At 46.5% G+C, this 23,214-nt stretch overlaps 3 protein-coding genes across 14 annotated transcripts in view; 1 reads left to right on the forward strand and 2 right to left on the reverse strand.

Moving 5' to 3' along the window:
* Dnajc7 (DnaJ heat shock protein family (Hsp40) member C7) overlaps positions 1–12,138 on the forward strand; it is a 34,825-nt gene extending 22,687 nt beyond the window's left edge. For 2 of the 6 annotated variants that reach the window (XM_076871007.2, XM_076871008.2), the window contains exons 7-14: positions 1,906–2,059; positions 2,813–2,977; positions 4,647–4,738; positions 8,104–8,177; positions 8,725–8,871; positions 9,090–9,242; positions 11,270–11,332; positions 11,865–12,130. In XM_076871007.2, the coding sequence (XP_076727122.1) occupies positions 1,906–2,059; positions 2,813–2,977; positions 4,647–4,738; positions 8,104–8,177; positions 8,725–8,871; positions 9,090–9,242; positions 11,270–11,332; positions 11,865–11,902 (886 nt within the window). In that variant the 3' untranslated portion in view covers positions 11,903–12,130. Of the gene's footprint in view, positions 1–1,905; positions 2,060–2,812; positions 2,978–4,646; positions 4,739–8,103; positions 8,178–8,724; positions 8,872–9,089; positions 9,243–11,269; positions 11,333–11,864 lie in introns of all 6 variants that reach the window. The other 4 variants (XM_076871003.1, XM_076871004.2, XM_076871005.1 and 1 more) reach the window with 4 other exon arrangements.
* A 1,250-nt stretch (positions 12,139–13,388) lies between these two features.
* Cnp (2'',3''-cyclic nucleotide 3'' phosphodiesterase) lies at positions 13,389–20,506 on the reverse strand. Of its 2 annotated transcripts, none has more exons than XM_076869684.1 (4): positions 20,378–20,506; positions 18,477–19,146; positions 16,235–16,374; positions 13,389–14,935 (listed from the first exon to the last, which is right to left on the reverse strand). In XM_076869684.1, the coding sequence occupies exons 1-4, from the start codon at positions 20,378–20,380 to the stop codon at positions 14,489–14,491; spliced, it is 1,260 nt and encodes a 419-aa protein (XP_076725799.1). In that variant the 5' UTR covers positions 20,381–20,506; the 3' UTR covers positions 13,389–14,488. The 2 variants fall into 2 exon arrangements, with proteins under 2 accessions (XP_076725799.1, XP_076725801.1); XM_076869686.1 differs by lacking the exon at positions 20,378–20,506 and adding an exon at positions 20,211–20,314.
* Positions 20,507–22,200: 1,694 nt separating this feature from the next.
* Odad4 (outer dynein arm docking complex subunit 4) overlaps positions 22,201–23,214 on the reverse strand; it is a 35,081-nt gene continuing 34,067 nt past the window's right edge. For all 6 annotated transcript variants that reach the window (XM_076869618.2, XM_076869619.2, XM_076869616.2 and 3 more), the window contains one exon: positions 22,201–22,841. In XM_076869618.2, coding sequence (XP_076725733.2) covers positions 22,387–22,841 — 455 coding nt within the window. In that variant the 3' untranslated portion in view covers positions 22,201–22,386. The remainder of the gene's footprint in view (positions 22,842–23,214) is intronic.

Consider the following 23,214-nt stretch of genomic DNA (forward strand, 5'->3'; position numbering starts at 1 on the left):
AAGCCAAAGATTAGACCAAATTAGAAAATCCATAAAGTATGTAGGATATAGTAGTATAACAGGTATTTGAGCTGGGTATGTGAAAGAACAGATTGTATTATGTGAATTTTTGGGTTTGCTTTGTTTTTTTTTTTTTTTTTTTAAGTCAGGTTATCTTTCTTTTTTAATTTTTTTTTTTTTTTTTTTTTTTTTTTTTAGAAAAAGAGAATTTTAATATTTATTTTTTAGTTTTTGGCGGACACAACATCTTTGTTTGTATGTGGTGCTGAGGATCAAACCTGGGCCACACGCATGCCAGGCGAGCGCGCTACCGCTTGAGCCACATCCCCAGCCCTAAAACCCAACTCTTTTAATCTTTTTATTTTTTAAGTAATTTTTCTTGACAATTTAAAAAAAAAAAAAAGTCAAAGGGCTGGGGATGTAGCTCAGTTGGTAGACTGCTTGCCTTGCATGCACAAGGTCCTGGGTTCAATCCCCAGCATCACACACACACAAAAAAAAGCCAGTGGCAGTGGGGCTGGGGTATGTAGAACACATGTTTATCTCGGCGTGCACAAGGCCCTGGGTTTAATCCCCATTACAAAAAAAGGAGGAGGCGGGGAAGCAGGAAAAGAACACAGTGGTAGAAAGGATTTGCCCTCTGTCGCCTTTAGTTTGCTAACCCCTGTTCTAGTTTAAAAAGAATTGTGAGACAGAAATGCATTGATGCTGGGCACAGTAGTGCATGCCTATAACACCAACGATTCTGGAGGCTAAGACAGAAGGATTGCAAGTTTGAGGCCAGCTTCAGTAATTTAATGAGGCCCTAAGCAATTCAGTGAGAATTTGTCTCAAAATAAAAAGGGCTGGGGATGTAGCTTAGTGGTTAAATACCCCTGAGTTTAGTCCCTAGTATCCCAGAAAAAAAAAGAAAAGAAATGCATTGGGCTGGGATGTAGCTCAATGGTAGTGTTTGCCCAGTGTGTGCAAGATTTACGGTTTAATCCCAGCACCACCAAAAAAAAAAAGTGTGAGAGTTGTATTAAAGATGAATATAAACTGGGTGTGGTGGCACACCTGTAATTTGGAAGGCTGAGGCAAGGGGATCATGAGTTAAAAGTCAGCAGCTTAGCAAGGCCCGAAGCAACTCAGTGAGACCCTGTCTCTAAATAAAATATTAAAAAAGGGCTGGGGATGTGGCTCAGTGTTGATTGAGCACCCCTGGATTCAATCTCTGGCACCTACCCCCCCCAAAAAAAAAAAAAAAGAATATGGTGGTCTATTTGGCAAGATTTGGGGAGAGTTCTTGGGAATCTTGACTACATTTTAAAAAGTTTTTGGTGTGTGTGTGTGTGTGTGCGCGCGCAAGGCAAACTTACTTCTGACAGAATGGAGTGCTGTAGAATCTAGCTAGCAAGCAAGCCTGGGTGGGCAGTCCACCTATTTATATACCTAATACAGGGGTGCTCTTCATCCTGATTGGAGGTCTCAGGGATACAGTCTACATGATTGACTAATTTTAAAATGAGGGCAGGCAGAGGGAAGGACTATAATTAAAATGGCTACAATTGAATCCACTTAAGGCTGAAAACTCTATTTTGAAAATGGACCACCAGACTTTGTTCCTCACATTAAAATATCTGCAGTTCAAGGGCTGGAGTTGTAGCTCAGTGGTAGAGCACTCGCCTCGCATGTGCAAGGCCCTGTGTTTGATCCTCAGCACCAAATAAATAAAATAGAATAAAGTTATTGTGTCCAACTACAAAATATAAATATAAAAAATATTTCCAGTTCGATAATAACAACTTTACATTTTAATACGTTTAATAATAGATATATGGTAAGGAAAAAAATGGCCACAAATTGTAATAAATGGTCAGGATATTCCAAACCACAGCTAAACGTGACTCTTTCTGGCTTTTGCAGTGACATTTTACGAATGGATTCCACCAATGCAGATGCTCTGTATGTACGGGGTCTTTGCCTTTATTATGAAGATTGTATTGAGAAGGCGGTTCAGTTTTTTGTACAGGCTCTCAGGATGGCTCCTGACCATGAGAAGGCTTGCATTGCTTGCAGAGTAAGTTCTAGGCATGCTAATCTGGATGGGAAAGAAAACTTCTTTTCACTTTTTAGATGGTTGGAGTAGATGTTTAAATCACAATGAATGTGATAGCCCCTCTTACTGCTTTATAAGGATGCTTGATCTTTTCATACAAATTATTTCAGAACTACTTTTATTTACTTAAAGGTAATTTTGATTATATGGGTCAGATCCTTTTAACATCTAAGTTTAGTTTTGTTTTGTTCCTTTTCTCCTTAGTAAAGAAGTTAGTAATTCTTGGCAGGCGTGGTGGTGCATGCCTGTAATCCCAGTGGCTCAGGAAGCCGAGGCAGGAGGATCATGAGTTCAAAGTCAGCCTCAGCAAAAAGTGAGGCACTAAGCAACTCAGTGAGACCTTGTGTCTAAATAAAATATAGTATAGGGCTAGGGATGTGGCTCAATGGTTGAGTGCCCCTGGGTTCAATCCCCGGTACCCCATGAAAAAATAATTTTTTTTTTTTTTTAATTAGTAACTCTTACTCTGGGAAATTTAAACCTGGGCAACAGTTCTCACTAGTGGTGTTTTTCAAATCTTGGTTTACCCTGTGCACTGTACTGGAAGCACCAGTGAACAACAAGTAGTCCAAACGGTAGTCCAAGCGGTAGCCGTAGAGGCTGTTGTGGGATGTTAAACCCTGGGATCCAAAAATTGAGACTAGATTCTGTCCTCACTGTGCAGTGATCAGAGGTTTTCTGGCTGTGAACTGACCTCGCCTTGTTCATCTCTAGAATGCAAAAGCACTCAAAGCAAAGAAAGAAGATGGAAATAAAGCATTTAAGGAAGGAAATTACAAGCTAGCCTATGAACTGTACACAGAAGCCCTCGGGATAGACCCCAACAATATAAAAACAAATGCTAAACTCTACTGTAATCGGGGTACGGTTAATTCCAAGGTAAGTACTTGGTCTAGGTCTTGGGACATATGAAGATATATATAAATATGTATTTTTTAGTTGTAATTGGGCATAATACCTTTATTTCTTAATTTATTTTAAAGAGAGAGTGGGGGGGAGAGAGAGAGAGAGAGAGAATTTTTTAATATTTATTTTTTAGTTATCGGCGGACACAACATCTTTGTTTTGTATGTGGTGCTGAGGATCGAACCCGGGCCACACACATGCCAAGCGAGCGCGCTACCGCTTGAGCCACATCCCCAGCCCTTCTTATTTATTTATATGTGGTGCTGAGGATCGAACTCAGGGCCTCACACGTGCTAGGCAAGCACTCTACCGCTGAGCCACAACCCCAGCCCTGGAGATATTTTTAAGGGATATCAAAGAGATCTTAGGAAATCTGCCCAATAAGGGTAAACCAGCTGAAAGGGAAGGATGTTTTGGAAAAGTATCTCAGCTTGTTAGGACCTGTCTTCTGAAAGGCAAGCTTTTATCTTTTCTGTCGAGTTTAGAGGTACTTTAAAAACAGTTTGGTAGGATATTCCCACCTGTTCTTTCTCAAGGTATCTTTCCTTCAGGAAGAGAATGGCTAGGGGTTTGGGATAATTTTAAGCAAGTATTACTGCTTCTTTTTGCTTAAGCAAGAGATTATTTATTTTTTTAGGAGTGATTTGGAGGAAATGGGAATATGAAGTAGTAGATTTTTCCTCTACTGTGACTCTGGTAACCATGTATGATTGAAAATGACCTGAGTATTCCTGAGGCCCTTTACAGCATAAGTAGGCGTCTTGCTCTTGGCAGACTTCTAGTAGTCTAAAATTGCAGTCATAGGAGGATGGGGTTTTGGCTCAGAGGTAGAGCACTTCCCTGGCATGTGAGGCACTAGGTTTGATTCCCAGCACCATAGGTAGGTAGGTAGGTAGGTAGATAGATAGATAGATAGATAGATAGATAGATAAAATAAAGGTCCATTGATAACTAAAAAAAAAAATTAAACTGTAGTCATAGCTGGGTGCAGTGGCATGGCATACACCTATAATCTCAGTGACACAGGAGGCCGAGGCAGGAGGATTCCAAGTTCAAAGCCAGCCTGAGCAATTTAGTGAGACCCTAAGCAACTTATCAAGACCCTGTCTCAAAAAGTATAACTGGTTGGGGATATAACTCAGTGATTAAGCACCTCTGGGTTCAATCTCCAATATCAAAAAAAGGAGGGGCTGGGGATGTAACTCAGTGCCCCTGGGTTCCTGGGTTCTATCCCCAGTACGACCAAAAACAACAACAACAACAACAACAAAAAAAAAAAAACCACAGTCATTCCCTCTTTTTTCTATTGGCCTCTGAAAAAGTGGAGGGCAGGAACCATCCCTCCTGTATTCCATGTTTTGGTTGGATACTGATGTGGAGTGGTAGAGGTGGTTTATCATTTCAGATAACTACTTGGTTTGTATCACATAGTATTGAAACCAATTCCAAATTTGGTATCCTTAGCCTTCTGAGATAATGGCTTTTTCAGTGACCAAGAATACTTATTCACAAACAAGACCTAGTGTGACAGTTAGGGGTCCGGCATTGAGTTGCCCTCTTAGAATTTTTAAGCCATGTTCACAGCTTTTGGGCTCCCTTGGTCACCAAAGATGTGAAGTATGACTGCTCTCTCTCTCCGAAGCTTAGGAAACTAGATGATGCAATAGAAGACTGCACACATGCAGTGAAGCTCGATGACACATATATAAAAGCCTACTTGAGAAGAGCTCAGTGGTAAGTGCCTCTGGAGGGTGGGGGAAGAGGGAGTTGCTGCTGGCCTACCAGGGGCATTGCATTGTGGATGATGAAGCAGACCCGGGGATGTTGTGAGGTCATTTGGTCCTTCCCCCTGCCTCTAGGTGGGATTGTTCCAGCCCTAGACTATCTTTATAGACCTCCAGCGGAGGAGATTGCACAAGCTCCCTCAGTCTCCCATGCCTGTGTCTAACGCCCCTCACGGTCAGTAAGTTTCTTCTGATGCCTGACCCAAATTCCTTTTTGTTAAAAGTTTAAATCCATTTCCTTTGGAGAGTTTATTTTGTATTGTACACTTTTGCTCTAACTTAGCACAGTGCTTGGCACATAGGTGCTCACCCATTAAATGTTTTGTTGAAATGAATGTGTGGTGCTTGGAAGAGAGGAATAAAAGTATCTCTCAGAGACAGTTGAAGATTGTATTTACCCTGTTTGTTCTGATTGAGGGAAAACAATCTTAGGGTTGAAAGGTGCTTAATCTGGCTCAGTCTCTCAGCAGTATAAGGAACCTCCTTTTGAAATCTCCTTGATGGGTAGTCTGCTGGGTGTTTTAAGCAGAGAGGACTCCCTGACAAGGTGATTTATGAACCTAGATTATGCCTGCCAGGTCCAGTGCCCTCATTTGCCCCAGAGGCTGGGTGCTTTCCGGCTTTCTTCTGTATCTTTTTATGAACCCACCAGAGGCTAGGATGGACCTCTCAGAAATTATTTCTTCTGGCTGGGTATGGTGGTACATGCCTGTTAATCCCAGCAACGTGGGAGGCTGAGGCAAGAGGATCATAAGTTCAAGGCCAACTTCAGCAACTTAGCGAGACCCTGTCTCAAAAAGTAAAAAGAACTGGGGGTGTCGCTTAGTGGTTAAGTGCCCCTGGATTCAATCCCCAGGACCAAATAAATAAATAAAACAAATAAAATCATTTCTTCTTGCATCATATTATTCCCTAAGCAGAGAATAATTTCTGTCTTTAAAGAGTCTAAAGGGAGACATATTTGTTTTATGCCAGTCTTCCAACACCTACTCCATTCCTTATTATAAACTGTCAGATCCAAAGAACAGGTGCTGTTGTGATGCCTCATGAGTCACTATTTTAACTTCCCCTTGTTGTCACTGGTACAGGATGCCTTGCAGACTACCTCCCTTTCATTTTCCCAAAATTGTTGCCCTTAAAATAAGAAAACTGATGCCATTTGTGTGTGTGTGTGTGTGTGGGGAGGGGGTTAATGAATTTTTAAGTGGATGACTAAGTCCAAAAGTCTGTAATTCCATGGACTTAGAGAATGTAAAAACCAGCCCTCATTGCATCTTCTGCATTCTGGTGGCAGACAAAAGCAGAAGCTTTGGAAGACAAAAAGTGTCCTTTGACCCAACAAAAGAGTTGTTTTAACAGACACAAAATACTTTATACAGGAAGTTGTTCACTGCATTTTAAAGTAAAATAGTGAAAAAGAAAAGGAGAATATCTAGTGGGAAGGGGTTGGCTGGATAGTTATCTCTGTATTGACCCAAGGTAGTGCTTTACAGTGTTTGAATAGGGAATGGAAGGAGAGTGGTGAATTCTTGATTTATTAGAGAATGAAATGAAGGATTATTTTCTTCTTTGTATGTATACATACAATAATAAGAAATCAGGTATCACTTTGATCAGATAGCTCCTTATCTTTGTGGTAGAACTGTCCTTGGAGTGACTTTGCCTTTGAGATTTTACCATGGGGAGATAATGCACTATTGGCACAGTTGCTACTTGAAAGCAAACCCCTCAATCAGCTGGGATTGTTTGGACATAATTAAAATTAGCTCAGGCTAAAACTTTACCAGAGGCCTAACCATTATCCCATTCTGTCTCAGTTTACCTTAAGTTGGGGAGATGCTAGATGTTTGCTACATACCTGATCATAAGTGAGAGTTCTCTCTTTTCCACTAAAGGCTTATTTACTTTTCTACTTTTTTCCCACATTTAAAAATCTTTAAATATGAGGTTATTATTGAATTTTAAAAAGTGTGACATAAAACGTAGATCTCTGTAGTATGACTGTTCAATATATTATGTCTGGGCCTAAAAAGGTCATCAGGGTTACTTATTCGTCAGAGTACTCTACACCCAAGACTGTCAGTTCTCAGTTTTCTTTTACTTTTATTTCAAATTATATTACACTTCATTCTGCAGATTGTTTCTCTGAGCTCTTTAAGTAGCATTTATACCGTTTTCGCCAATCTTTGGGCGTTTGTTTGTTTGATTGTTTGTATGCAGGACTGAGGATTGAATCCAGAGTGCTCTGCCACTGAGGTATATCCTCAGCCCTTTTTATTTTTTATTTTGAGACAGGAGCACACTAAGTTGCTTAGGGTTTTAGCCTCCTGAGTAACTGAGATCATTGGTGTGTGCCAACATACTTAGCATGGCTTTGGTTTTTTTAAGGTCTTAAATCAAGATGTTTCCTGAAAATCAGAGATGCCTAAGATGTTGAGCTCTTTTGGCCAGCCATGTTGTTATGAGATTCCCTGCCCTGGCCTCCAAGGCGAGTGGAGGTCTCCCGTGATTGCAAGATGTGCTTGGGTAGTTGTAGTACATGTCTCTTGTCGAGCAGCACAAATTGCACTGCATGATTTCTACCCATTGCCCAGCTGCCGGTGACCTTATCAGGACATGGAAAATGCCACTTGCTTCCATGAAAAAGATTAAAGAGCTGGCAGTCTGCCTATTAAGTTAGATTCTTCCCAACGAGGCCCGGAGGCCCTTCTTTTCTTGTGTGCTATTGAAGTAGAAGCAAACTTGTGTTTAGAGTTTCCTTTTCTGTCACTTGACTTCCATCTCTCAGATTGACTGGTGTTATGGAAGCATTTGCCAGCAGCTATCACCTTGGACTTGATCCTGCTAGAGGCTCACTAATCCCACTTCTGCCCTGGATCAGAGCTAGCCCTGCATGTTTATGGCGCGAAGATTTCAAAGCTCTTTCATATTCTTTTTTTCCTCACTTGGATACTTTCTCATGTGTGTTTTAGCTCTGAGTAATCAACTGGGCCTTCTCCTTGCTTTTCCTACAGCAATCCATCTGCCTCTTGGGTGGCTCTGTGTCATGAGGACCTTTTCCCCTTGATTACTCTCCACTCAGAGCAGAGCATCACTTTGCTGGTTGGGTGCAAGTGCCACGAGGCCTCTCAATTTTTTCTCTGAGGAACTGATAGCTAAATTTTTTTTTTTTTTTTTTTTTTTTTTTAGATTAAGGACTCTCTGTTTCATGAAGTATCTTGCCAAAGTGTGTGTCTCTTGCTTGAGCCATGCCTTTTCCCCTAGAGACTATTGCTATCTATGTCTGAGCACTATTGCCCTGTACTTCCTTCTCAGTTACATGGACACAGAGCAGTATGAAGAAGCAGTGCGGGACTATGAAAAAGTGTATCAGACGGAGAAAACAAAAGGTAACCTGGTACAGAGCATTTGTTTCTTTGTCAACTATGTGGTCTTATTTATAGGCCCTAAAACTCAGACACAAGGCTGTTTGATTCCTGCCTCAGGGATGTATGTGGAGCTTATTTTAACCTCCACCAGGAGGAAGTGAACAGAGGTCCTGGTTGGGGGCTTGGGCACCTATGTTTTGGTCCCAACCCTTCCTTGTCACTTTCACTTCTTTTTCTGTGTGGTGAAGCTATTGTGAGGAACCTAAGTTTAAGAATTTTCTTTTTCTTTTTTTTTTTAATATTTATTTTTTAGTTTTAGGTGGACACAATATCTTTATCTTACATTTATGTGTGCTGAGGATCGAACCCAGTGCCTTTTGCATGCTGGGAAGCACTCTACCACTGAGCCACTACCCCAGCCCAGTTTGAGATTTTTCTTAGTTTCCAAGAGAAAACATCCTAAAACCCCTGATATAATTAAGTCTTCTATTTCCAAGGCAGCTGGGCTGGGACCTGGAAAGGAAACCAGAATCACATTTGTCTATTGATGCCACATGTCTCCCTTCAGAACACAAACAGCTCCTAAAAAATGCACAACTGGAACTGAAGAAGAGTAAGAGGAAAGATTACTACAAGATTCTGGGAGTGGACAAGAATGCCTCTGAGGATGAGATCAAGAAAGCATATCGGAAACGGGCCTTGATGCACCATCCAGGTTAGAGCTTGTGGTAGAGGGGCATTCTGGGAAGAACCCTACAGGCAGGCACACAACCTTGCTCCATCCGGGGGGGGGGGGGCACCTTGAGAAGGGTCTTCAGTAGGAATAAGGGGGTTCCAGAACCAGAGTCCAAAATCAGAAATGAGGAAGTGGTCTTTTCTTTTAAACTTTGTTTTCTTGAGACTTTAATTTCATCTGAGTTTTGTTCCTTTTAGATCGGCACAGTGGAGCCAGTGCCGAGGTTCAGAAAGAAGAGGAAAAGAAGTTCAAGGAAGTTGGAGAGGCCTTTACCATCCTCTCTGATCCCAAGAAAAAAACTCGTTATGATAGTGGACAGGACCTGGATGAAGAGGGCATGAATATGGGTGGTGAGTTGATTGGGGCATCTGGGATGCATCTAACACCTTTGGAACGTTGACAGCTTTCTAAAGATGCTCTAGAGGGAGAGTCTATATGTAATCAGTTCATGACAACACAGTAATTTGTCAGCCTTCCCTTGATGAGTACCTGTGTTTCAGGCACTGTGTTGAGCCCTGCAGATGAATTAGGTTGGTTCTCTAATGTCTAGGAACCCACTGTCTAGGAGGTCACAAATGGATGGATCCTGGGTCTAATCTGATCCTTAGTCTAAGCAGAATAATAAACATAGACTCAAACAAAATAAATCAAGTACAGCAGTTCACAGGGTGCAGGGTGGGCTCTAAGGGGGTGGTGAGCACTAGCAAGGAAAGGCTTGGAAGTATAGAAAGTGCCCCCTTCAGGAATCTGTAAGGGGCTTGGTCTGAAGGATGTAAGGATAGGGTGCTAGAGGCAGACAGTGAGTGTAAGAGCAGCAAGTAGCTGGATCAGATCTCAGAAGGCTACAACGGTTACATGCAGTAAGGAATAGCCGAATGTTATCTCCCCCCCACCCCACTGCAAAGTATGTGCTGTTATTTGTGTGTGTCATACATTCCTGTAAACCCTCAGAGATCTTAATTCCCAAAAAAGATTTAGCATGAAGAAAAGTACAGCTTTTGTCAGTGTGACTGAAGGGCTTGATCAGAGATAACAGTGGTCCTGAACTGCCCATAGCACACAGACCACCTTCTGTGCTACCAACCCTTTGTCTTCAAATAAGAAAGTCTATTATAGGCCTGGGGATGTGGCTCAAGCGGTAGTGCGCTCGCCTGGCACGCGTGCGGCCCGGGTTCGATCCTCAGCACCACATGCAAACAAAGATGTTGTGTCCGCCGAGAACTAAAAAAACAAATAAATAAAAGAAAGTCTATTATAATTTAAAATCAGAATGATGATGCTATGTAGATAATCCTGAATCCTCTCAAGTCAAGGTTAGAGTGTGTGTGTGTTGCTGTTTACCAGTAATAAACATGTTGCTCTGCCCTGAAGTTGAGAGGATCTAAGCAGTCAAAAGCTATTGAAGTGGTGGGGTTGTGGCTCAGCAGTAGAGCACTCGCCTTGCATGTGCAAACCCTGGGATCGATCCTCAGTACCACATTAAAAATAAATAATTAAATAAAATAAAGGTATTGTGTCCAACTACAACTAAAAAATAAATATTTAAAAAAAAAAAAAAAGACAGCCATTGAAGTAGGGCTGGGATGTGACTCAGTAGTAGAGCACTTGCCTAGCATGTGTGAGGCACTGGGTTTGATTCTTAGCACAGCATATAAATAAAGATACATTGACAACTTTAAAAAAAAAACAAACTATTGAAAGGTTTTAATTAGAAGTACTGTGGGCTAGATTTAGGCTCTAGAAATTTACATGTGGTGGTAGTGAGGAGGGGGGTGAAGGAGGATAGAGATTGAAGGAAGACATGGAAGTAGTATAAGTAGTAAAGATATGGAGAGCACAAATGGCAGATGGTGGCAGACTCAGCAGGAGTTGGTTGCTGATCAGCTGTATTTGGGAGATGGAAAGGATGTAAATTGAGAGTGACTTTGCTATAGATGACTCAGGGGACCATTCACTGAGCCAGGACACCCGGTATAGAGGAGGGTGTCACAGATCTTGCTCTTAAATTTATTTGGATAGCATTGAAATGATACATTTTAGCCCTTTCAGTAGCAGCCCTAGCATTGTAGGGGGCTGTGTTAAGTGCAAATGGCATCTTAAGTTGCTCAAGGAGACTGCCTGTGGAGTGGGTTGAGGCAGAGAAAGCTTTCCCTCTGGATCTCACTTGGAAGGGGATGGGAACATGTCCTTGGAGCAAGAGCAGGCACTATGTTTTGCATGGGGTGGGCAGATTTGCCAATCTTTAGGCTAAGGTGTTGGGAAAGGAAGGAAATGATACTTTAAAAGTATGACTTGGAGACCTGTGCTCAAGGTCATAAGTTCCTTTTCAGATCCTTCTAATTTTTCCCCATTTTGTCCCTTCTATGTTTCTTGCCAGATTTTGATGCAAACAATATCTTCAAGGCATTCTTTGGAGGTCCTGGGGGCTTCAGCTTTGAAGGTGGGTATGCCTGCTGTCCTCAGAAGTTCCCAGTTTACAAGCCAGCAATTAGGCAGTTCTTTGGATCAGAGGTGCCCAAGAGGGGGGCAGTTGAATCCTGCAGGACCTCTATCCACACAGGTGTTGCTGAGGGAGAGAGATTGGTTCTCAGACACATCTTTCCTTGGGACTATTAGCAACACATCTCTGTAGGATCAGAGAGGAAGTTGCCTTCTACCAAGGCTTCACTGCAAGAGTAGAGGTGTTCAGAAGCTATATGCATAAAATGGGCTCACAAATGGGGTGTGACTCATTGGCAGGGTATTTGCCTGGCATTGGTGGTGAGGCCCTGGATTCCATCCCCAGCACTGCATGTAAATAAAGAAAATGCATTCACATGTTCCTCTGGCACCCTGGGGCTAGGCAATTTTAAATTCTTAGTTTCTTTGTTTGAGTTTGAAGCTACCCTTGAAGACTTTTTCCATTATCAGAGAAGTGATCTTCCCTAGAAAGTCCACAGAGCCAACTAACAAGCCCTTCTTTTCCCTTTCAGCCTCTGGTCCAGGGAATTTCTTCTTTCAGTTTGGCTAATGAAGGGCAACCACCAGAACCCAGAAAATGCAGACTCACTCAGTTCAACCTCGAATGTGGACACAATTCACCTCCTTCCTTCATCATGTCTCTGTGTACTTAGAGCAGTTTCGTTTTCTCAGTTGGATGCCTGTGTCTGTGAGTGTGGTGAAGGAAAGGGAGCCAGCGCCCAAGATTGGGGAGGGGAGGGAGGTGGGGGGTGGACAGGGAGGCAGCTTGTGAATTTTTGTTGTACTGTTTAACTTTATTAAAAAAGGAAAAAAAAAAAAAGAAGAAAATAAAATGTTTTGACCCTTTCTGGCCCTTTGCTTTGGCAGCTGCTTTATGTCCCTCCACAGCCTATAGGCCTTAGCTGAGCCACCAGCGTGGAACTGACCTTGACACAGACTTGAGGTCCTGCAAGCTGACATAAGTGCTTGGGTACCCCAAACCTAGTAGCAGATGGTGCTGCTGGGTTCTGCCTAGTGGTGGTTATGGGGAAGTGAGTTCAGAATGCATGCTCATCTTATAATGAGATGGCCAGAAGTCACTAGAAGCTGTGTGTGTCTAGAACACAGGAGTGTAGGTGGTGTTAACCTGGGTCATGTGGTTCACACAGGCGCTCTCAGTTCTTCTTAGACATGGAGATGAGAATAAAACCTGTCTCCTAACCTCCAGACTCTCAAGTGGGTCAAGCAACTCCCAGGCCTCATCTCTGGTACTAGACTCACATGGTTGGAAATACCATTCTTAACAACTGCCCTTGGCCTTCTGCATAGGTCCCCTTTCTGGTGTGAACATAGGCTGAGGAGAAGCAGCAGTATGTGTCGCACTGTTTCAGTCCAGCTTCCTGTTGAGGTGAGAAGCCTCAGGAGTTCTGGGCAAACATGAGAGGCTTGACTGAAGCTTGTTTTGGGTGCTCTGATAGTCTCAATGGCCAGGGAGAGGCCTTGAGCCAGAGAAAAGACTTGGTTTCTTTTCTAAGCTCTGCCTTTACCCCCTTTGGTACATGGGGCAGTAGTGAAGTGATGGCTGAGTTAGGCCTGGGAAGTTTCCCATGAACTAAGCTATAGTAGACTATTGAGTGTTAAATCATCCCTTGTGTTTTAAAGTAGCAGTGACTTGAAGGTGGACTCTCCTAGAGAACTGGGGAAAACCCATACTAGGAACACTGGTTCTTGCAGAGAGATCTGATCAGACTGGTCTTGGGACACCTGTGGGCCTGATGCCCTAGTTAATGGAGGACAAGAGGTTTTGTGCTCCACATCTCTCCTGGTCAACCCCCACGTTCTGAATCGAGTCTGAGGCCAGCCTCTCTCCTTTCTGCCTCCTCATGAAAGCCAACACTGTTCAGTTGCCCAGCCTTACCACAGCTGTGCCCAGCCAGCAGCGGGGAGACAGGACCGATGGCCCCAAGCTGTGGGACAAAGCCAGTCCTAATATACCCAGCCCTAGATGCAAGAAAGACTGAGCTGGGCATGGAAGGGTGAGAGAGAATGCACACAGCTAGGATTAACATGATTTATTTCATTATCAGTCTTACAAGTTGAGGAGGCTGGGCAAAACCCGGGTAGTAACTTAAATCCAAAATACTCTGTTGAGTGACAACCTGATTAGCAAGGTCCTGTTATTGAGCAGAGGGCAGTGGGAGGCACTCCAGGAACCAGAGCCCATGGAGCAGTGTTAAAACCCCTCAGAGGCAGCAGGTGGGGTTTGCCTGGCCAACTAGAGGTCCCCTCCATTGGCTCTTGGTACCCAGTAGCCTCCTTTAGAGAAGGCTCAAAAGCCTCCAGAGGCACCAGGGAGGCAAGATGGACTGGGCCCAGCAATGCTGGAGCTCTCCCCTGCTGTGTCTCTGGCCTCTATCTATCTCCTTGGCTATGCAGCAGAGCCACACCACTGGGAAGGACAGCCAACTCAACCCCTTCCTGGAGTGGGACCAGGAGGCAGGCTGGGAGGTGGCGGCTGCTGCTGAATCAGTTATCAAACTGTTACCTAGTTACAGGGTAAAGGAGACAGGGACTTAGGATCAAAGGTGGGAGGTAAACCCCTTTTTCTACCCTGGCAAATAATCCCAGGGGTTACAATGATTAAGAAATGGGATCAAAACCCAGGGGCCCAGGGCACTCTTATGCCTCCCAGATGCTGTGCTGCGAGTTCTGAGTCACCTTTTAAATAAAATTCCTGTTCACTTGCTTTTATTAAAAGAAAAAAAGAGAAAAGCCCGGGGATCCTCCCTTCTGTGGCAATAGGCCCCAGACTCCAGCCCCACTGCCTTTGGTCTTTAGTTAGCAGGGCTTGGGCTAGGGGCAGGGCTGGCCAGTTCCTGGAGGTGGGGCAAGGTGGGGTTTTGACTGGCTCCGGGCCCAGCAGCACAGCTTTGATCCAGATTCCCGAATGGGGTCAATCCACCCACCTTGTGTTGAGACTTGGTGTGTTAGAGGGGAAGAGGGCAGACAGCAAGGGAGAGGCAGTTATTTTACATGTTTTTTAAAAAGTTATATGTAAGTTAACTTTGAGTAAAAAAAATCATACCACATGGAGCACATGTAGCCCTCTCCTCCCCCTCCCTTCTAAAGAGTGAGGAGCATACTGTGGCACAAACCCTCAGATGATGATGCAGGACTGCAAGGCGCCCCCCTTCCGGCTGCCATGAGTGGGCACAGGTTTACCCTTCCCGTAGTATCCTGTGAAGATGGCCTTGACCTCCATCTTCTTGGCCAGACTTAGCATCCAGCGCCCACTGCCCAAGGAGTAGAGTTTACCCCGGGTAAGCTCACCCACCTCCTCACCACGGCTGCCCCCCTTCTCCTGCCGTACAATCTCTAAGAGGTCAATGCCAGTCTGCACGGCCTCCACGTCGGCTGCACAGCCAAGGGTGATATGAGCGCGGCTCCCCCGGGGCAGGTTGTCAGAGGACAGCTTGTCCACGTCATCTGGCCACAACAGCAGCTCCTGCTCGCTCAACTCCACCCGGGCCCCAGCCGTCTTGGGTGTCACAAAGAGGGCAGAGATGGTTAATGTGAAGGCCTTGCCGTAAGATTTCTTCACCACCTAGAGAGAGTGAGAAAGAGGAGCCCAAGCTAGAGGGACAGCTGACCAAGGGTGGGTTACTCCTGGAGGAAAGGTCAGCTTAGCAGATGTGATCACAGCTGGGTGGAGGTCTGCATATCTGCCACAGATGTGTGCAGCTGCAGCGTGTGGCGAGCAGGGTGCAGGCTGACAACCACAAGGTGCTCAGAGGCAGGAGAGCAGGGGTAGAACCAGACTGGTGTGCAGACCTTGTCCCTGCTCACCAGTTTCAGGGCTTTGAGAGAGCTGTTGAGCCTCTCAGTTTATCCATCTGTAAACCACATAATACTAGAAGACACCTCAGGGTTAATGTGAGGACTAAAGGAGTGACCAGGTGCACAGAACGTGTCACTGCTCTTCCAATTCGCCTCAGTCTAGGCTTAGGCTACACCATGGGGCAGTGATCAAAATCTGTTCTGTATACTGTGGTTTCCACCTGATATACATCAGAGTATATCTGATTTCTTTAAGAAACTTCATTTCATCCATCTGACCTGACCATAAAATCTAGTTTGCTCACAAGCCTCTGTTCCAACACTGTCTGGCATGTAATAGGTGCTTAATAAATAAGGCTGAATGAACAAATGGTTAGATACGGTAGTGATGACTTATATATTCAGTCATTCTATGCTATTCAGTTAAACTATGCTAGGGTTCTGGAAACACAGGGGTGAACAAAATTAAGAACTCCTGGCCCCCAGCTGCCATCTGAGTAAGAGGACACCAGAAAGCAAACATATAAAATAGTTATGTTAGTCTGGGCAGGGAAGCGGGAGAAGAACAGGGATCAGGGAAGGTTTGGCAGAGAGGATGACAGTAGAGGAAATGGGGAACCAAGTTGTGCAGATCTGGGCGACACATCTGGTGTTTCAGGATCACCGTATCTGGCTGTGGGTGTGCAGTGCTATCTGTGTGGTGGTGAAGGATCTAGTACTCCTAAGCCAATGAACTTCACCACGCTAAGCCATTCTCTCTCTCTGGGGCAAGGCCAGGCCTCAGACCTAGACAAGAGCCTCAGTGCACCAGGCTATCTGGGACACAGGACTCTCAGTCATTGGGACTTAACATGGGTTCCCCATGAATCCACAGAAGGAAAAGACTCTTGGGTAGGCCTCAGGGACAAATGCACAGGCGAGCTCTTAAGAACTGGTACCTGAGGTCTACAGACTAAGCTTAGGAACAGAGAACTGAAGGCGGGGAGGCCATTTTTCTCTAGCTGCTGTCTGGTGTCTACTCCCTGCCTGGCCACACTGCAGCCCTGTCCCCCTGGGGAAAACTCACATCCTGCTGACCGTAGTCCTCGGCCCCTGCGGCCTTTCCGTATTGACAGAACTTGGTTGTGCAGTGCAGCACTCCAGGGGGTCTCTTCCCAAAGTAGGTGATCAGCTCGATCTTCTCTTTGTGCTCATCCCCCGAGATAACTGCCGGACAGAGAGGGAGTAGTCAGGGCAGCAGAGCATACCAACACCCACCAGGGAGCCCGGGGGACAAAGCTCCATTCCGCATAAATTCTAACAGTCCACTACAATTCATTCATTCTTGAGTTGGTCAAAGTCATGCCAACTTTAGAGCTATAAAAAGTACTTAAGGGCTGGGGATGTGGCTCAGTGGTACAGCACTTGCCAGCATGAGTAATGCCCTGGGTTTGACCCCTGGCACCACAAGAAGAAAAACAGTGTTTAAATTCCCTCTTTTTATATCATGCAGAGCTTTACATCTCTTCCCCCCAAAATGAGGCATCTAAAACTCAGGGAAAGCAGCACAGGCCAAAGAACGCAGATCCACCAGCAGCACACCTAGCAAGGGAAAGCAAGTCATGAAAAATGGGGTAGGAAAAAAAGAGGGTTAGGAACATTATGGTACACTGGAGAGGGCCAGAGTAGACACAAACATCCTGCCGCTGCGAGCCACTGGGCCTGGGCCAAGAGGTTGACCCTCCTCTATCAGTCCACCACAACGATGAGGGTCACCATACACCCTAATTTCCTCAGGACCACTGAGTAACAGCAGCACCCCATTTCACCCAGGGGCTCACTTATAGAGCAGTTATTTGGTGCCCATAACAGCACACCCTGCGGGCTGGTTGGGAGGAGACCTTGCAAAGGGGCTAGGGCAGGAAGGGTCCCCGGGTATAGCAGGATAACATGGCTGGCAGACACTACGAAGGGTGAGTTCATTTCCAGACTCCAAGCTTTGTGGCTATCCTCAGAGTCATGACCTTTAGCCTGCTGGTTCCCAGAGGTTAATCCCTATGAGCACTGTCACCCTCCTTGGGGGTAAAGACCTCTATTCTGAGAGAAGGTCTTATTCCAGGCTCATGACATTTCTCTTGCCAAATCCTGGACAGAAAAGCATTCCAGTTTTTATGGTACCAGCAGCTTCAAGCCACAGCCCTGCCTCTCCTGGTTCTCCCTGAAGCTCCTCCAGGGAACAAGGCCAACTCTTGCCAGGGCTAGTGCAGGCATGTTTCCTGACAGGATCCAAGCTTTAGGAGCCCAGAAAAAAGTTCTTTGAGAACCCAACATGGACACAGAGCACCCACCTCTGATCAGTAAAGGCTAAGTAAAGAAACAGGTTATTTCAAGCATATAGAGGATCTAAAATTGAGGCGAAGGTTGTATCAGAATTGGTTTAAAGTCACAGATAGATTATTGGGTGACACAGCCCTAGTAGGCCACTGCAGAAGAATGAGGCCTACTTAGACCCTTTCCTATCCCAAACCTACCCTATCACTAGACCTGAGAGCCCTTGCGAGGACAGAACCCTGCAGGCGTGGCCAGGGTCCAGGGCTCCAGGTAACAAATCCCATATCCCTTCTGGGCCTGTTTCTCCTCCATCTGGAAAGCAAAGGATTTGGGACTAGGTGTGAGACTTGGTTCTCTGGAGCCATAAGATGTCACAGAGGTTTGGGGTGCACAAGGTGACCCTAGATGATGTGGACAGGTAAGTCATAACAGTCCTAGTTATAATTTTTTTTGCAGCTTAGGATTCCATGTAAAATCTTGTTTTGGAACATAGTTCTGCTGTTAAAAATGAATTTGACAACCCTGAACCAGATTCTCTCAGGTTACATTACATGGTGGTATTTCCTGTTAAAACCTACATCCAAGACAGGGGCTGTGTCCAGATCCAGGCTGGGAGAGGGGGACCAGGGGAAACAGAGGAAAGGTGCTCTGGACACTGCCTCCCACCGTATTTTCATCCTGCATCTATTATTTGTGTGTGTGTGTGTGTGTGTGATGTATGTGTGTGCGTGTGTGTTTGTAAGAATAGGATTTTTTTCAAGTGTGAACAGAAACAGAACTCCTGCAGGGCAAAGGGGACCCAAGAGGGGTTGCCCTGTTCTACTTCTGTTCCCACCCAAGCTACTCTGTTAAGTGCCCACTTGCTTCTGGCTGGTCTAGGGCAGCCTCCATCTGCCTTCCCCATCTCACCCGACCCTCTGAGTGGGGCTTATGAACAAGGAGATCTGCATGGAGTTGAGCGTCCCTGCCTCCCCGCCTCTGTCCCCCATGCCACCTACAGTGTCGCAGCTCCTTCTTGAAAGCCTTGTGGTTCCCCAGCTCCTCCAGGAAGACCTGGCCAACTTTTCGGAGGATCTCAGAACTCTTACTGGTCAGGAACCAGCCGAAGTAGAGTGGCAGGAAGTCCTTCTCCAGCCCAGGCTTCAGCTTCTTCAGATCATCGGCTGACAGCTGCCACTGGTTCTTCTCTTTGAGCTGGGTACAGTCCAGCCGCCACGCCGTCTTGGGCTCCACCAGCACCACCTGGTACTGGTACTGGTCGGCCAATTCAAAGAGCTGCTCCAGGCGCTCTGGCTCGTGGTTGGTGTCGTCTAGCACGAGCACTCTGATGTTTCGGCGGCAGTAGGCAGCCAGGTCCTCGTCTAGTCGCTTGTACTCCTCGGAGAAGGCTCCTCGGGCGCCGGGCGTGATCTTGTAGGCATCGGCAGACACCATCTTGGTGCCATCGTGGTATTTATCCACAATGACCCGGGACAGCGTGGACTTGCCGCTCCCTGGCAGCCCTCGCAGGATGAAGAGCGTCTTGCACTCGCGCAGCGCGGCCACTGTATCCTCATCCTGAAGGAAGGGAAACTGCAGCTCGGGCTTGTCCTTGGCCCCGGAGGATGACATCTTTCGAAAGAAGATCTTGGGCAGGAACGTGTGGCTCTTTCGGGAGATGCTTCTGTTCTGTGTAAGGAGGGAAGGGATGTCAGCCCAGGTCTCCTGCAGCCAGCCCAGCAGCCCCTTGTCTCTAGCCTAGGTCTAGAGAGAAGCCCCGGCTCAGGAATCTCTGGGCCTGACTTGAAGCACCCTTGGGTGGTGGGTGCCTACCCCAGGCAGACCAGTGGTGGCCTTTTTCTCCCTGTGGGTCTGTGTGGCACAAGAGGGAGCCTGTCTGACGCTCCCTAACCTCTTACTCTCCTGGCCTCAAGGATCATCCACTGCTGCCTCTCTGAAAGGGACACTTGGTGGAAATACATGCAGGGGAGGCTGGGGCCTGTGCATCCAGGCCTGGCCCTAACTTTTATGTTCCTGGCACCTCTTAAGGATGTTCCCTTTGGAGGCTGGGGACTATGTCTGGGCAAAGACACAGCTGCCCTGGCTGTGTGTGTGCAAAAAAGAGTGTGGGGGTGGAGGAGGGTCACCCAAAGACTGCCTCCCTTCCCCCAACAATGGCAGCAACAGATAATACTCTCTTGTCTGGTATGGGGGGACAATGGTCCCACAGAGGGCTAGTGGGGGGCAGGGCAGGAGAGCACTGGACAAAGGGCCTCATTCACTGCCTACCATCTCCTCCTCTGCCCTCTCACAGGCCCCCTACAAAGTCGAGGTCTTTGTGCCTGCTCTAGGACTAGGAGGCACAAGACACCTGTGTTCAGGATCTAGCTCTGCCCTCCATTTTGCTGTGTGCCAGCAGCACCTCTCTGAGTCTCTTCTTTTCCTGTTTGCTAAAAGCAACAAGTGACTAACAGTTTTTACTGTAAATATCTTCTCCGCACTGGCTCTGCCTCCCATCTGCATCCTGAGAGATTAGGTGGCCTACTATTCCATCAGAAGGGGACTTGGACAGGCGCAGTCAAGGTACTGCCGCAATCTTGGGGCTCGTGGGTCCTCTAACCCAGACCCAGGTCCACCCTCCAGCTGGGTGTCCCCAAGAAGCAGCAGTTGCTGCCTTTTCCAAATTCTTTCCTCCTAAATATCACCGTTTCCCTTCCCCATGGGCGTGCGCGTTCCCCCAAGCTTCCCCCTACCTTCGGGCTGCCCTGGAGTCACCAGAAAGCTGGAACTCAACTCCGGAACTTCGGGTCCTCATTTGCATAGCACATCCTCCCAAGAATCCTCAAATACTCTCGCTTTCCGTTACGATACCACCCCCGCGCCCGGCCCGGCCCTCTCTCCCGTCCACACGTCAGCTCACCATGATGAGTGGGGGGCGCCTCCGTCCCGCCTTTGCAGGCACTAGCTCTCCAGGGCCACCCGCCTGCGCGAGGGACACGGCGTCTCGCGGTGACCCACCCCAGGCCCGGCCGCTTTACATAGCCCGGGGGCGGGGCTGTGGCCGACCCTCTGCGCAGGCGCCGCTAATCGAAACTCAAACCTCCCTCGGCGCCAAGAAGGAGCTCCAGGCCCTGCCTCGTGCAGCTGCACACCTGGGCTGCACCTGCGCCCCCGGGAGCCACCGATCGGCCTCTTCTGCTTAAACATGTTAATGATTAATTCTTCTTTCTTTCATTTTCTTGTGCTGGGGTGTGAACCCAGGGCCTGGTGCATGCTCTATCACTGAGCTACGTCCTCAGCCCCCATTAATGATTAATTCTTGAACTAGGGACCTAATCACCTTTCCCCAGCAGCACCATGGGATTAGGATTCAGTGAGAGAGAGAGGGTCTAAACTGCAGAATAGGATCCTGTCTTTAAAATTTGATATTTATCGTGCGCCTTTGCATTTATTCATTGATTTTTGCAACCATTCATTAAAACTTGATCTGTGCGGTTGGGGTGTAGATTAATGGTAGAGCTGCTTGACTAGCATACAGGAAGCCTTGGGTTCCATCTCCAGCACCTCATTCAATCATAATAAAAATTTTAAGTGGGGGCCTGGGGCTGTAGCTCGGTGGTAGAGTGCTTGCCTACCATGTGTGAGGCACTGGGTTCAATCCTCAGCACCACATAAAGATATAATTTTTTTAATATTTATTTTTTGGCTGGACACAATATCTTAATTTTATTTATTTTTATGTGGTGTCGAGGAATCAAACCCAGGTCCTTGTGCATACTAGGCGAGCACTCTACCGCTGAGCCACAACCCCAGCCTATAAAATTTTTTTTTAATGAAAATTAAAAAATTGTTTTTGTTCACTTCGATAAATTTTTGCAACCACCTCACGTTTCCTGAACATAGTCCTGGCTCTGATTCAGCAAAAATCAGCCTCATCCCTGACCCAGGACCACCGTGGTAAAAGAATTACCCTCTTTGGCCAACTGCTCATAATCCTCAAGTCAATCCTGGAGGCAGGTTCCTTATTGTACAGAAGAGGAAACAAGCTTCAGTGATTTACTTGATTGGACCACCCAGAGGTGGCAGAGGTGGAGTCCCTCTGCAGCACCTACTCCCAGGCTCCCCTGCTATTCTGTGGCAGAAGCCAACTCTCTTCTTCTGGGTCGGTAGAGCAACCATCAGCACTAGCGTTCCCTTCGTTCCCTTCATTCTGCTTTGGGGCCTAGTCAGCCCACAGTATGATTGCTGATGATGGCTGAGGTGTTTCCAGTCAACAATGATCCTTCCTGTGGTGTGGTCTTCCAGTCCTGCACTCAGTAAGTCCTTGCTGGGCGAATCAGAGGCTAGGAGCTGGGCAGACACACCACTACTCCCAGGCTGTTCTCTTTTCCTTCTCCCTTAAAACTTTCTGGTTTCCAGTCTAGCACAGTGGCACAACCCGGGAGGTTGTGGCAGGAGGATGGCTAGTTCAAGCCCAGCCTCAGAAAGGCCTTAAACAACTTATAGAGACCCTGTCTCAAAATTAAAAATAAAACAGGGCTGGGGACATAGCTCAGTGGTAAAGTGCCCCTGGGTTCAATCCCTAGTACCAAATAATAATAGCAACTATAACTTTCTGGGTTCCCCGGAGCTCACCTGCTTCTTCACCTGTCTGAGATTCTTACTAGCACCTTTCTCATTTCTTCCATGAGGCTCTTCTGAAAATGGGTGGGAGTGAGGAGGCAAAGTGATATTTAGGGTTTGCAAAAGTGAAACATACATATTTAATGAGAAATTAGTGATAGAAAGAGGTAGAGGTGACCTGTGGGAACCTGTTTCCCATTCCCCCACCCCCATCAAAAACACATCTCAGCTTGAAAATCCAGTTAAGAGGAGTCATGGCCCTCGAGCACCAGCCTCCTGCTAATGCCTGGTAAGGCAGGCTTCACTCTACTCCTTTTCCATTTCTTCGGCAATTTTTGTTTCCTCCGCTTTCACTTCTTCTTTTTCTTCTGTTTCCCCCGGTTTTTTCTCTCCTGAACTTACTTCGGAAACTCTTTTCTCCAGTCTTTCTGAGGCCTTTGTGCTTAATTCTCCGGAAATCTCTTGGTCTAATTCTGAAGGCCGCCTGTAAATTTCCCTGGACTCTCTCCTGTCCACCTCCAGCAGCGCCCTGCCCTCCGACACTCTCCTGGAATCTTCCCTGAAGCTTCTTCTGGCTTTCTCTGCCTTCTGTCTCTGAGAATCAGAATCTTCCTTGAATTCCTCATCCTCTGTGTCTCTGTCGCTCTCCCCTTGCTCCCTTTCCCAGCTCTTCATCACCTTCTTGGTGTCCTCCCTCCCTTTCTTCCCTTCCTTCTCCTTCGCCTCCACTGTTCTGTCTTCATTCAGGGTAGGGGCCTCTTCTGAAAAACAGCACAAAGAAGGGAAGAGAGGTGAAGGCCTGGTCATCACCACGTCTGTGGAGGCCTTTGCTCCTGAGAGAAAAGCCCCGAGACTGTTTTCACATGCTCCTTCCCTTGGTGTTGATGGAGCCCTTCCCAAAAGGAGGAAAGGGGACCATCACTCATTGATCACGCCGCCCCACGTGGCAGCATGTGAGGGGCCCACACCCTTCCAACAGGAAACTGCACAGTGCTGGAATCTTCAAAGGACTCCAGACCCGCAAAAGAAAATCACACGGTGGTCACTGCAAGTACAGAAGAGTCGAGCTAAAGTAGGATGGTCCAACCCCAGAGCCTGTGTTCTCTTCCCTCCCTTCCCTGTGGAAAGTAGCAT

This window comes from Callospermophilus lateralis, chromosome 11 (assembly GCF_048772815.1).
Source record: "Callospermophilus lateralis isolate mCalLat2 chromosome 11, mCalLat2.hap1, whole genome shotgun sequence".
NCBI classification, from domain to species: Eukaryota; Metazoa; Chordata; class Mammalia; order Rodentia; family Sciuridae; genus Callospermophilus; species Callospermophilus lateralis.

What these genes read in the sequence shown, in the direction of transcription:
- Cnp (XM_076869684.1), bottom strand. An exon ending in CAAGAAGGAGCTGCGACACT is followed by an intron (nt 16,375 to 18,476) that starts GTAGGTGGCATG and finishes TCTGTCCGGCAG; the next exon opens with TTATCTCGGGGGATGAGCAC. An exon ending in AGGACTACGGTCAGCAGGAT is followed by an intron (nt 14,936 to 16,234) that starts GTGAGTTTTCCC and finishes CACTCTCTCTAG; the next exon opens with GTGGTGAAGAAATCTTACGG.